Source organism: Ambystoma mexicanum, chromosome 9, assembly GCF_040938575.1.
Source record: "Ambystoma mexicanum isolate Mex_15411 chromosome 9, UKY_AmexF1_1, whole genome shotgun sequence".
Classification (NCBI taxonomy): domain Eukaryota; kingdom Metazoa; phylum Chordata; class Amphibia; order Caudata; family Ambystomatidae; genus Ambystoma; species Ambystoma mexicanum.
This window is the reverse complement of record NC_090931.1, coordinates 336,706,001-336,720,834: the sequence shown is the minus strand read 5'-3', so window position 1 is coordinate 336,720,834 and position 14,834 is coordinate 336,706,001. Positions and strand designations below refer to the sequence as shown.

The following is a 14,834-nucleotide window of genomic DNA, read 5'->3' as shown; positions in this document are numbered from 1 at the left end:
AATACCAGGATCAGAGAGGAGGGCCCGTGGCAAACAGTACAGCCAGTCAAAAAAAAGGGTTGACTGTTGAAACTGAATCAACTCAGATCCTCAAGCAATATATACTGTACCCCTGGGCGGGGCCAGGCATAAGAGCCAAACCAAGTGTCACATTGTTCTAAGGTCCGCTCTATGGCAGAGGGTTGATTTCGGTTAGTTTCTCTGTGTTGGAGATTACAATGCCAGTTCGCCATTAAGATTATAAGAATTAGTAGGTCGGGCAGAATGGGTGGCAGCGGGGATTCATCTTCCAAACCAAGTATTCTACTGATTGGCATATGTATCTGGGATTCTACAGGAAAAAATATGACATATGGTTCTGCGAGTGACGAATACTCTGAGGGAGTATAAAAGCAGGGCTTTTATGGTTGTATCGAGCAGCGTTTCAACAGGCGGACACCGTAAGGGATAAAGGAAGGATCGACACAACGGCCCCACTGGGGAAAAAGTGAGGTTCTATTCTAATGGTGGAGAATGTGGGCACCATAAACGCTCAGAGTATTAACACCCGAGGAAACGCACACAGCTGTTTAAGGTACTTAAATGCCTGCAACCCCACAAACTAGCATTACTAGAAACGCACCTGCTTCTTAAAGATCACGTGAGACTTGGGAATAGGAGCTATCCACACCATGGTTAGCACAAGGGCAGGGGTGGCGGTTCTCCAAAACAAGGATCTGGGGTTTATACACCGTCACTAAGAAGGATGCTAAAGGCAGGTACTTTATGGTGGTGGGTGAAATCCATGGGAACCCAATAACAATACTCTAATTTTATGCACCAAATACGTTGCAGGAGTAATTTATGCTACATATATTCGACAAGCTTGAGCAGACTGGATGGAGGGACTTCATCATTGTTGTTGACGTGAACCTGGTAACGGATGGGGCGAAGGATAGATCAGTGCAAACAACTCACTGCACAACAGGTGACAGCCTCACAGAAAACTATACATTGTAAAAATTCTTTCAACCTAATTGATGTTTGATGTACCCACCATCCCACGACATTGCTTTTACATACACTTCACATGTTTGTATTTGTATTTATTTGTATTTGTATATGTTCACACCTCAGCATCACGCATGACTCCCATTTTTATTATGCAAGGCCTAGCCTGGTTGGTAATATCCTCAGATATTGAACTCATGACAATGACAGACGAGAAAATGGCACTGTTAAAATTCAAGGGCTGGTCGGTGCATAGGAAACTGTTTCAGTGGAGGTTACCCCAGGGCATCTTGTGAGGCCCGGTGTGCCTAGAAGTGTTTAAAGGGGGCAATCGGGGACCATCTAAGTAATAACCACTCAGGTAACGTGACTGAAAACATCCACAGGGATCAAACGCGGCAGCACTGAAACGAACTAGGGATCTAGTGGAAAAGCAGCTAAAACAGAGGAGGACAGGATTTGTAACGCAGCTCCGACCCAGGACCTCTTCAAAATACTCAATACCACCAAGCAGTAGTTGAAATTGAGGGTGCAAAGGTCGGAACATTCTATGCTGGGGCTGTGACATAGATCCTTCGAGCAAGGCAGTCTCCCTGGAAAGATGTTTGGCGCACCACCTTAGGCTGTAAGCATCCAGTCAGTGGGGGATAGCCGGGCCAGGGAATGGGGAGAAGAGGATAAGAAAAGGGATATATTTTATGATTTTTAGAAAACCCTCTATGCAACGAGCGCCCTAGGCATGAAGACCAAATCTCCTATCTGAGCGGGGTGGAATTGAAAAGGCTGTCTCAAAGGTACATGGAACTTTTAGAGGCCTCAATAGAGCCCCATGAGGTGCTCCGAGCTATAAAGACGCTTAAGACTAATAAAGTTGCGGGCTGGAAGGACTTGCAGCCACCTTTTACAGATTGCTCAGCCAGGTGCTGGCGAAACTCTTGAGGGATGTATTTAATTCCATGGGGGGAGGGACTCAAAATCCATGAGAGAAGCCTAAGTGATATTAATACCCAAGCCAGGAAAGGACCCAACCTATTGCTCATCATACGGCCCATTGCCCTTTTGAATTTGGATTCCAAGATATTTATCAAAATCCTGGCAACCAGACTAAAGAAACTCTTGCCTGCCGTTCTAGATCCAGACCATTCGGGATTCATTTGGGAAAGGGGAACCGTAGATACTATTGGAGGGATATTCTACATCTGCTAGATGATTCCTGCACACTCCCTCCTCCTGGCATTGAATGCCGAAAAAGCTTTTGACCGGATCGAATAGGGGGGGGGGGGTTTGCAGGAGGTACTACACAAATTTAATTTTGGATCCATTATCTGTCAAATGATTATGTCCAACTACTTTGCACCGACTGCACGCTTACATGCCAGTGGGGCGCTGACTTTGCCCATACGACTGAGTAGGGGCACCAGGCAGGGCTCCCCCTTCTCACTGTTACTATTTGGGATGGTGATGCAACCTTTTGCAGGACAAATACAGACTGCATTGTGGGCATAACATTCAGGGGATTCAGCATAAAGTCAACCTCTTCGAGGATGATGTCATTTTGTCTATCACAGATCCTCAGATCTCTTCATGGCATAGAAGAAATCCATAGATATAGATTGGTATTCAGGTTTAAATTGAATAATTCAACATCAAAATCTGAGATATTGGGACTTAACATTCCCCCGCACTTGTGGACAGAATTGGAACAAAACTTTGCATATTCGTGGGTGCCCAAAGTGGTGAGGTATCTCGGGGTTAACCTCCCAGCCAAAATCGGGCAATTTGGGGTTAATTATCCAGCTCTAGTGAGATATATTAGAAAGGACCTAGATTGGTGGAAAGGGGGTTCACCAAGAGTCAATAAATGCACATTGTATGCGGCTAAGAATCAAGACGGCCTATCGTTCCCCAAACCTTGGAATTATTATAGGGATTTGCAGATTAGACTGATGACTGACTGAGTCGAAAGGGACTCATACAAGATTTTTTGTGACCATGGAACAGGTGTTAGTGGGAAGCCATCTGTGGACTCAACCCTGGGTACCCCGGCCGATGCGATCACAGAGCTTATACGTTAACTCCATAACATGGGCCTCCCTTGAGGCATGGGACAGCGTAAGCAAGGTGACTGTATCAATTACCTTTCCCAGCCCTGTTCACCTCGCTGATTCACAATGACAATTTCACTCCAGGGAAGCAAGCAAGATATGGGATTTGTTGGTGGACAGGGGTGTGGGGGGTAAGGTTGGAGTCCTATTCCTAAATGGAAAGATCTGTACTTTTGAAGACTGCAAGGCCTCTCTGGGTTTAGAGGAGACGGACCTGTACAGATACCTACAGGCCAGACATTGAGTTCTACACCCGACCAATGTACTATTAGCGACCAGACTGTCAACACCGTTGGAATTGGTGTTTCGGTCGGTGGCAGATCCCAAGGGGCTGATCTCTAGTCTCTATAAATCCATCAACACATTAGCTACTCCCGAGTGCAGATCTTGCTGTGAGCGAGAACTGGGCCGCTCGTTAACCTCCGATGATTGGTAGAAAATGTACAGGGTGCGATGTCCACGCTATGCCCCCGCCTAACTGAAACTCAGTCTAAGATACTGACTAGATGGTACAAAACTCCTGTCTGTCAACATCAGTCATCCAATCAATTCTAAAATGTGTTGGAGGCGTTGTAATCGGAAGGTTACATTACTGCATGTTCTGTGGGGACTTCTGGCTGGAAGTGAGGTCTAACGTAAAGGACATATTTAAAGTTGACATACCAAGTGACTGGCTATTGTGTGTCCTGGGCCTTAAGGACTCCCTAGGACAAGCTTGCACTTCTCCCAAACTTAAACTTCGAAGGGATTGTGTCCTCCGACGCATTCCTTATCTTAGATATCTCTTTCCAGCTTTGCTGGCCTCGTAAATTTTTTCTCTCTAGAGGGCGCTGCGCGTCGACGTCCGCCGAGTCGATGTCCCTCGATAGCCGCCGTATCGACGTCGACGTCATCCTGCCTATAAAGGCCGTGCGCAGCGTCCGTTGTTCAGTTCCGTTTTTCCACGCTTACTCAGTGCCTCGGAATATCGTTGCTCAGTTTTGTAGAGAATTATTCAATTTTCCTCGAGATATTCGACCCATACTCGATGGCTTCCTCGTCTGAACCGACGACCCCTCAGTCCGGCTTTAAAAAATGCCGAGACTGTGGAAAAAAGATGTCGCTGACGGACCCTCACAGGGTCTGTCTGTGGTGTTTGGGAGCTGAACACCATTGTTTGGAGTGCGAGGACTGTATGTCCATGACAGCTAAGGCCTTGAAGGAGCGTAGGGGGAAGCTGGAAAAAGGTAAGACTTCTAAAGCTTCTTCTTCCTCGACGAAGTCGAGACATTCGTCTCCTCGTCACCTTTCGCGCTCCAGGTCTCGAAGCGGGTCCCATCACTCCTCGAGATCGAAGCACTCGAAAAGGAGACGCCGAAGATCCCTTTCTTCGTCCTCCTCTTCCTCTGTTTCACCTAAGAGAATCCCTTGCCCCACGAAACATAGTTCCCGGGCTGAATGGGAGGAATTCCGAAAAAATATGATGAGCGTCTTCGAGAAAGCGGCCTCGACCACCTCGAAGACTGCCGAGAGCGATGCTCTGGTCGAAAGACCCGAAGGTCCAAAACGCCGCGAGTCGCAGCACCCGGCGAAGGAAGCTTCTCGAGCGCGTCACAAACCCTCGAGTAAAGCAAAGACCTCGAATCCTTCTTCGAAGGTTCCGTCGACGCCGAGGTCGGTGTCTTCGACACCGTTGTCGAAGGGACCTTCGACACACGGGTCTGTCGACTCGACGCCATCCTCAACACCAGCGTCGACGCCAAGGAAAGTCACGGTTGCGGCGCACCCAGTGGCTATTCCCAGGTCTTCGATGACGATGTCGTCGAGATTGTCGATATCCTCAAGCAGAATTCCGATTCTATCGAGGACCTCAAGGCCTCCACCTTTGTTTTTCGACGCCACGTTTGAAGCCTTCGGCGTCAACGACATCGACGTTTTCGAGGCCGATTACGACAAGTTTGGCACCCTCTGCCTTGGAGATGGGTTTCACACCCTTTGTGAGTTCAGACCAATTGAGAACAATGTCCTCAATTATGGAAGAGGGAGAACTGTCTGACCAAGAAGAGACATTTGAGTTGCAGGGATCTGCAACCCCAGTTCAAGAGGAGTTATCCTCAGAGGAACGCAGATTAAAGGAACTCCATGATTCCTTACATGAGGCAAGTGGTTTAGACACTTCCCCAGAGATGGAGTTTGCTAGGCCAGACCCGGGGGAGCATGCTGAAACCCCTTATAGAGCCTTAATGGCCAGGATTACAGAATTTATGGGGTGGTCAACACCTTCACAGGCTTTCCAACAGGATGACCTCACGGATATTCTTGATAAAGGTCCACAGGAGGATCCTGTAGTACCTTTTCATAAAGCACTTCAAAGAAAAATAATGACGAACTGGGAAACCCCAGATGTCCTCCCGGCAGTAAATAAAAAACTGTCTACTAAATACAGGGTATCTTCTGCAGACCCTGAGTTTTTGTCGAAACACCCATCCCCAGAAAGTCTGGTGGTACAGGCAGCATCTTATACTGACATCAAGACTGCTTACCCTACCGTCCCACAGGACAGGGACGATAAAAAATACGATGCTATGGCTAAGAAAGTCTTTTCGGCATGTAGCATGGCGTTAAAATCTTTTAATGCTACTTGCACCCTTGCTAGATTTAGCCATACACTTTGGGAGTGTGCTTCTACAGCGGCTGACTGCATCCCGGAGGGAGAAGAAAGGGAGGCGTTCCTAAATATCATAAAGGACTGTAAAGACGCTATGTGCGAATCCCTCCAGACGGGCATTGATTCGGCTGACAGTATCAGCAGAGCAATGGCGGCAAGTACAACAACCAGGAGATTTGCTTGGTTGAGAAAGTCTGGTTTTGCCCCAGATGTGCAAGCCAGGCTCTTGAACATGCCATTTGATGGCTCTTCTTTGTTTGGGAAAAAGGCGGGTGACAGTTTAGAAAAACTGCAAACATCAAAGGCAGCAGCAAAATCCCTAGGCGCTGCAATCCGTCAGACACCTTTTCGTCCCACAGGAACCTCTGCGAGAGGCAAGTCCTTTCGCTTCTACTCCGCATTCGGAAGAGGTAGAGGACGACCGGCTCAAAGGGGACAAAGAAGAACTACCCGAGGTGGACGGGGTAGATATTCAAAAGCCGCAGCAACAGCAGGTGCCTCTTTACCATCGGCATCTGCATCAGCCGCCCCAAAACCACTCTGAGGACTTCCCTCACAAGACACCTGTAGGAGGCAGGTTAACTCAACATCTGGCGGAATGGCAGGCTATCACGTCAGATGCTTGGGCATTGGAGACAGTTGCACAAGGTTACTGCCTGCCTCTCCTACGCATACCTCAGAGTCATCCACCGGGGATCAGCTCTCAAAAAGCTCCAGATCCGCTCCTCTTGCAGGACATTTTAGACCTGCTAGAGAAAGGTGCCATAGAACCGGTACCTGTAGCGGAGAGGAACAAGGGCTGGTACTCCCCTTACTTTCTCATACCAAAGAAAGACGGAGGACTGAGACCCATCTTGGACTTGCGAGAATTGAACAAATTCCTCAGGAAAGACAAATTCAAGATGGTAACTCTCTCTCAGATCCTTCAGGCCCTTCAGTTCCAGGACCGGTTGGTATCTCTGGACCTTCAGGACGCTTATTTCCATGTGCCAATCCATCTCAAACACAGGAAATACCTGAGGTTCGCAATTGGCAACTCTCATTATCAATTTCGAGTGCTGCCATTTGGGCTGACCTCCGCCCCGAGGGTCTTCACCAAGTTAATGTCGGTAGTGGCTGCAAGTCTAAGGAAGGAAGGGATTCACGTCTACCCCTACCTGGGCGATTGGTTGATCAAGGCTGTATCTTCGGAACAAGCTCAGATCCAGCTAGATCATGTTTGCCACTCCCTTCACAGACTGGGCTTCTCCCTCAATTTAAAGAAGTCACAAATTATACCATCGCAGAGACTCCAGTTCATCGGAGCGATCCTGGACACTTCCCTGGGAAAAGCCTTGCCACCAGAGGTGAGGGCTCAAGATATTCTACAGATGGTCACCAAGTTTCAAAATGCCCAACGTCTCCCAGCCTTCGACTTTTTGAGGTTTCTAGGCCTCATGGCATCCTGCATTTTCCTAGTGCCAGAGGCTCGCCTGAGAATGAGATCTCTCCAGTGGGCACTGAGAACTGTGGTCACAATTCTCAGGGAGAATGACAGATCTTCTTCAGGTTCCCGACAGGGTGGCTCGAGACCTTCAGTGGTGGGCCTGTCAGGAGAACATTCTGAAAGGAGAGCAGTTTTGGCAACCTTGGCCGGAGATAACAGTAGTCATGGATGCCTCACTCACGGGGTGGGGAGCCCACGCCAACGACTTGACCATCAGCGGTCGTTGGTCTCCATCGGAGTCCAGACTACATATCAACCTGTTAGAGCTGAGGGCCATCAGACTTGCGCTGAAGGCTTTTCTGCCATCTGTACAAGGAAAGAATGTCCTGATAATGACGGACAACACAGTGGCCATGCATTACTTCAACAAAAGAGGAGGCGTAGGATCACTACCTCTGTGCAGAGAGGCGATGCAGCTCTGGTTTTGGGCAATCCAAGAAGGAATCTCTCTATCGGCAGTTCACCTAGCCGGAGAGAAGAACTTGACAGCGGACGCTCTGAGCAGGCAGAGCACAGTCTCCCACGAGTGGGAAATAGCTCAGGAAGTCCTTCAAGAGATCTTCGCCCTTTGGGGAACCCCTCAGGTGGATCTGTTCGCCACCAGTGTCAACAGGAAGTGCGATCTGTTCTGCTCAAGGGAATTTCCCCCGAGAGGAGCTCTGGGAGACGCGTCATAGTGGACTGGGAGTTTCCACCGGTCCCTGTCATTCCTCAAATGATCAGGAGGTTGAGAAGATTCCGGAAAACCATGATCCTAATTGCCCCGGATTGGGCCAGGAGAACGTGGTACCCGGACCTTCTAGACTTGTCCATCTGCCCTCCAATTCGACTTCCACTCAGAGAGAATCTGCTCTCACAGAAGGGAGGTCAGGTTCTCCATCCAGACATCAAAACCCTCAATCTTCACGCTTGGCTTCTGAAAGGCTGAGGTACAAGGATTGGGTTCTCCCTGATGACGTTATGGAGGTGTTGCTTTCGGCAACAAGGCCAGCAACAAAATCTTTATACCGCTGCCGTTGGAACAGATTTTGCAGCTGGTGTAGGGAAAAGAATATCGATCCCTTTTCATGTGGTACACCAATGGTTTTGTCCTTCCTACTTTATTTAGCGAATTCAGGCCTTCAAGTTGGCACCATCAAGGGCTATCTCCCAGCGCTATCCATCTTTAAGTGCACTGCGGAAGAACCATCCTATTTCAAGTTACCCTTGGTAATACAGTTTCTAAAGGGGTTAACTAACGTTTATCCCCCAAGACCATTCCAGGTTCCCCTATGGGATTTAAATTTAGTCCTAACTTTCCTGATGGACACACCTTTCGAACCACTCCACTCTTGTTCGTTAAGATTTCTGACTGTTTTATTAGTAGCACTTACATCTGCTAGAAGGGTGAGCGAGTTACAAGCTCTTTCTTGTAAACCCCCTCATACAATCTTTCACAAAGACAAAGTTGTTCTGCAAGTGAAGCCTAATTTCCTCCCAAAAGTGGTTTCTGAATTTCATATCACACAGAAGATTACCCTTCCATCTTTCTATCCTCCTCCCCATCCGGGGAAAGAGGAAGAGAGGTTACACAGGCTGGACCCAAGAAGGGCTTTAAGTTTTTACATTAGTAGACTGGCTAGGATAAGACAAGCAGACCAGCTGTTTGTAGGCTACACAGGTCACAAGCTGGGGCTACCCATAACTAAGCAGACCATTTCCAGATGGATTATTTTAGCCATTTTGGAATGTTATAAACTGGCAGGAAAAGAGCCCCCTCAAAATCTTAGGGCTCATTCGACCAGAGGTATCGCAGCTTCATCGGCCCTCAAAAGAGGAGTGCCGGTTCGAGACATTTGTGCGGCTGCCACATGGTCGTCCGTCCATACCTTTACAAGGTTTTACAACTTGGATTCCTCCTCCAATCAGGAAACTAGGTTTGGAAGGGTAGCATTGCACTCTATTCATCAATAAGAGGAAGCATGAAGTCAGTACTCCCACCTCCAATAACAGAATACTGCTATGGGAGCCTATCTAAGATAAGGAATACGTCGGAGGACACAATCCCTTCGAAGAACAAGTTACTTCTTACCTTGTAACGTTCTTTCGATGGGATGTTCCTCTGACGTATTCCTTATCGACCCTCCCATCCATCCCCGCAGTACTACTTCCCTTGTTGTTGCAGCTTACGCTCCTTCAGGGTGATTAGTTGAATCCAGAAAGAATTATTGTGGGCTACAAAACGGAACTGAGCAACGGACGCTTTGTGCGGCCTTTATAGGCAGGATGACGTTGACGTCGATACGGCGGCTGTCGAGGGACATCGACTCGGCAGACGTCGACGCGCAGCGCCCTCTAGAGAGAACAAATTTCCGAGACCAGCAAAGCTGGAAAGAGATATCTAAGATAAGGAATACGTCGGAGGAACATCCCATCGAAAGAACGTTACAAGGTAAGAAGTAACTTGTTCTTCTGCTCTGTCTCCTACTAGCGGCCAAGCTTGACATTCTTCAGCTATGGAGGAAAACCGAGCCTCCTTCAACGCATCTATGGCTTGACAGAGTCTGGACAATGCTGAAAATGGCTAAACTTACAGCTAACCTAAGAGACTCTCAGCTTTCCTTTCTTGCTCGTAAGTCGCCATTTCTGAATTGCATGCAAAAGGGCTTTAATGCACTCTCATTCATGAGACGCCCGAGAGCCTTGACCCTCATAGATGTGCCCTGAAAGCTTTGCTCGAACATCTTTATGCACCACCCGCATCACTCTGTTTTATGGAAGTGCTCATACGAATACTCCAGGGAGGAGGGAGGTGCGGGGAGAGTGGGAGAAAATAATTTCTATAACTTTGTTGACATTTTTGTTGTGATTCTCTGGCAGCTAGCCAGAATTTAAGATTGTCACAAAACCAATAAAATCTTAAAAAAATAATTTGATGAAAGGTTATTTGCAGTAATATTTCCAATGTAATCACATAGATCCTTATTAAGATGTACAGAATAAGGTATTGTGTTGGATGAACACCTATTGATACCAGGGCTCGAAATTGAGGTTGGATAAGCAGGAGCTAAATGCAGCTCCTGGGTATCCAGCATTAACCAGTGACCAGGAGCTACCACTGGAGATCAAGGAGTTGGTACAAAGCGTTTCGCAAATCTAACTTCCACATAAGATGGAACATACTTTTTTCAATCATTTATAGCTTACCTTTTGTAAAGAGGTGTCCTGATGTTTACTTATAACTTCTCCGAAACACAGTTACATTCACACAGGGGTGTTTGTTCGGCATCAGTTGGCCTGGGCAGCCATAAGTCGCTCCTGGTAGCTGTTGGTGTCAAGCCAACTAGGCTCTTCTAGGCCACAAGCAGGAGCTAAATAGCTCCCAGCTCCCCTCAATTTCGAACCCTCGGTACTAGGGAAATATTCTAGAACCAATAAAGAAACGCTTGATAAACTAGCATAAAGGGTGAGGACACTAAACACTGGGTTCTCCAGGTGCTCCCTGCACCTCAAGGTGATCAGATCTTTTATCATAACTCTTGAACCTTTTCTATTCTCCGAAGTCTGTCCCTGCACGGACACCATATTCTAACAACCAAAGGCAATGGCCAACAGAAAGTTCAAACATATTCTTTGTAAGCCCTTTAGCCTCTAGGCTAACCTTGATCTCCTCAAGTTTGGCCAACAAAAGCGTTCACAAATCTAACCTTTCAGAGCCCATCCCTTTTCAAGAAACAAAACCTACACCAGATGCTTTCCTTGACCTCTCCTTCCTCTTCGGGTTACTGGTCATCTCTGATTCTTCAGGCCTCTCCACAACCTGATTCTCCCAGTCTTCTCTTGAGTCTCGGACTTGGCCCAGGTCTCTCAATGACCTTTGGTTCTCTCAGCGCAATGCTGTTGGCATTAATGGGTACGCCCCCCTGCCCTTTTTGTCCTCTTATTGAAGGGTCATTTTCAGATGGTATATTCTCACACTCATGCTAGGCGTGGTTCTAATCTGCTTCTTCACAGAAGAGCCCCACCTTCAGGTTTTCCTTTTAGTACAAGGTTTGGTGGGTAGGACCTGTCCTTACTTCCACTTTTCAATACACCACTAGCTCTTGTGGTGCATTCCTTTACCAGAACTGCAGCACTGCAGATCACAAATGAACTACCTCATACCAAACAGTTTTCTCCTGTGTATACAGGCAGTGGATAAAAGCATGTCTTCGCAACTCACTGGCATTTATAGCCTCTTTTGGACCGGTGACTGGTATCCTAAACTGGCCCAGTATTGGTCCTTCCATTGAGCAGCTTGTTTTATGTTGCCCGATTGTTTTCATCGCTCATGAAGTTTCGTTTGAAACCTATTCTCTCTTTTGGCATTGGAAAGATATTCATTGATTTCCGGATTAATTAAGTTGGTTCTGAAATTTTAAACCTTGGCCTGGCCATCTGCCCGTTTTGGATCTGCAAATGTGGCTGTTCAGCGTTCTTGGAGCAAGCAGGATTTTCAGTTTTCCTTAACCACAAGTGATCAGGTCCTCGATCTGAAAGTACAGGGTTTTCTTGGTATTCTCTTTTGTCTAGTTCTTGTCAGAGTTCGGCATCGTCTGAACTCCCATGATTCGCTATCCTTTTGGCAGTCCGCTCTGGTATGGGGATGCTTTTAGATTTACATTCTCAATAAGCATTGTCTGCTCTCTGGGCTTTCAATTATATGTGGAAAGGCAGGCCTAGTCCAAGGAATTCTGCACATCCCCCGGACTCTGAGGCACATCAGGTATTGGCTGGACCATCCCCAGCCACCTAGCTCTGCCCCATCTAAAAAAAGCACTGAGTTTCTCCAGCTTGTCACAATATGCCCATCACAAAGGATAATTAAATATATATTGGGAAGTAGAACAAGGAAAAGGATAAAAGGGATCCATAGGGAGGAGGGTGGAAATGATGAACTGCCCTGCCCTGCTTGCAGGCTGCTCATTACATGTAACCGAACCCCCACCCCGTCCCCTGTCACTCTAGGATGGCAAGTGGCACAACAGAAATATCACACGATTCCGTTCGGCATGACATGCTGGTACTTCAACACTCCCACAATGCAAAGCTGAACAATACGTAACTGGATGCAAGAAGGAAGCAGTGGCTGGAGTCAATGAAACGTGTGACACTTTGCAGCAAAGAATCTCCTCATACACTCATGATGGTCCTCTGTAGGAGAATTACCTGCAGCACTTATGTGGCTTTGACGTTCAGGCGATTACCCCATGATTGCTATAGGTATGTAATAGATATTAACACACCACATTCAAGATGAAATCCAGTGCATGTAACTACCAATATCCATAACTACTATGCCTCATGATGCTCATCCGGAGCCCACAGACCTCGTTGTTGGTGCAAACAATGACCACCATGTGCACACCCTGAGATGCATTGAGGGGGGTATTTGGGGTGCATAAGGACAGGTTATGGTGCCTACATTGGACAGGAAGGGGCACTCAGTGACTGATGTACGTATCTGGTGCAAATTGTGTAACAAGTGTCATCTGATGTGGCCAAGGGTTGGCAGGGCTACGCAAGTAAATTAGTGTACACTTGAAAGGTTCACCTATACTGTACTGGCTTATAACAAGATGCAGTACGTTCTCAATCCAGCTGTAACTCTTGTGGCATGATCCTTGCTACATGGTTGTTTAAGGTGAAACATCCCACTGTAGGTTTGATGTTATGGCACTTACTGAGTACCTCTGAACCAACCAGAATGCTTAGGATGCAGTTAATAATTACCAATATAACATTGTGACATTGGCAGTTCCATTAAGGACAGTGGGGCAGATCGTAATCCCCATAAAAGGCCTGCTCCTGCTTCACAGCCAACATTCTACTCACTGTCTGCAATGTGTGCTATGTCTCTGCTCTGTGTCTGCCAATTGCACTTTACTGCTGGGTCTCTGCTCATTGGCTACCACTCCCCCCGCCTCTTCCTGGTCACATATCACTTGCTTGGGGGCTTCAGTGGTTGTGGTATTGCGCTCTATGCTGGCACCCACCTCTCGTGTTACACCTCCAGCAGTGTTTATGCAGCTTGTGCGAGGGGGAGTTTGGCTCTGTAGTCTTTCAAATTCACAATTTTTCTACACTTTTCCAGAATCGTAATTGGGCTATAAAAACCTCCAGTACTGACATTGTTCTAAACATTCAGACTTCAGTAAAGCCTGAACAGTAGCAGATATCAAGATTTAGGTTGCATGTTTGTGCTATATAAAGTAACATACCATAGTGTAAAAAATAGGTCTTCACAACAATCAAACTGCATCCTAAAACCAATTCCTTCAGCAGGTTGAGGAATTCCACAGAAGACCAATAGCAGAACATTTCTCAGCATAAAGAACCGGATGCGTCTCCAAAGCGGAAACATAGTGGGAAGCGCAGATACAAAAAATATGGCTTACAAACATTTGTACTTATATTTTACCCAAAGTGCTAAGACCTTTTAGTCTTTGGGAGGGATCATGATCACTTGAGGTTGGGGGAGGAATACTATTCTCAAATGATGGTTTGAGGTGCAACTTGGGGGCAGGGATATACCCAGTAATATTGACATCCTTTGCTGTCTATAAGGCTTAAGCATAATGTAGCACACCACTACTGTCATTAGCATATAGGAGAATGTTGTTCTAATAAGTGGAATTACCTTTCCGGATTGGCCCTCACTTGCATACAGATTTGCCGTTAGTCCAAAGTCGCAATCCTTGTATTTTTCGCTGTATTTCTCCAGCACACATTCTCCATCCGTGGGATTGACTCGTGCCAGGTAACTCCCATTTACAGCAGGTTCGTGCTCAGTCTCTGCTTTTATGGAATGTATGAGCTGAAATGTAAGCCGCACATGATTGTCACTTTTAGTAAGTAATTCAATGTATATCTTCATATGAAGTGATCATTAAGTGCCTTTGTGGAAATTAAAATGGCAAATATTGGCTGATGTATGCCCTCAAACTGCTTCTGCAATTTAACTGTTATGGTTGCACAAACTTGTAGGAGGATTCCCGAGCTCCAGATTCCATTCCCAAGCCTTTCCAGGTGATGGCAGGAGGATAGCTCAGGGGCAATGCCCTCACCTTGGAAGCAAGGGGATGCAGAGCAACACAGGTTTGATCGCCAGATTCGTGCTTAGAAACCTCTGGGTATTAAGCGTATTATAAATAACCAATTACAGTTAACTGGTTGAAGAGTAGCATATGGATGGCACCCTCCCCAGACTTGTGTAGTAGCCAGGGCTAATTCAAATCTCCCAACATAGCAGGATCACGTTAAACTACATCATTTTGGCCATTCGCGCTGTTGAAGCTTCCTATGAAATGGATTCACTTCTCCTGCCATCCCTCTCCTGCTTCTGCTTGGTTTAGGAGTTTCACCCAGATTCAGACTTCTGAGATATACTTGATACATGTGTTGATCAAATTAAGTCTTTATTGTAAAAAAGGAGGGTTGCATATATGTAAAACAATCTTCCTAAATCTAACAGCCTGTTCGAGGGGAGCATTCTTTCCCAGGATAACACACAGATTTCTTTTGACCAAAAAGTCCCTCAAACCCTAAAATAGTCAGCCAACCCATGTTTCACATTGACTAGGCTGGA

General features: G+C 46.7%; 2 protein-coding genes across 8 annotated transcripts in view; one reads left to right on the top strand and one right to left on the bottom strand.

Moving 5' to 3' along the window:
- Positions 1 to 14,834, top strand: part of TAF1D (TATA-box binding protein associated factor, RNA polymerase I subunit D) — a 531,982-nt gene that overhangs the window by 130,094 nt on the left and 387,054 nt on the right. The window lies entirely within an intron of this gene.
- C9H11orf54 (chromosome 9 C11orf54 homolog) overlaps positions 1 to 14,834 on the bottom strand; it is a 126,053-nt gene that overhangs the window by 36,418 nt on the left and 74,801 nt on the right. Inside the window, exon 6 of the mRNA XM_069614763.1 lies at positions 13,887 to 14,063. Coding sequence (XP_069470864.1) covers positions 13,887 to 14,063 — 177 coding nt within the window. The remainder of the gene's footprint in view (positions 1 to 13,886; positions 14,064 to 14,834) is intronic.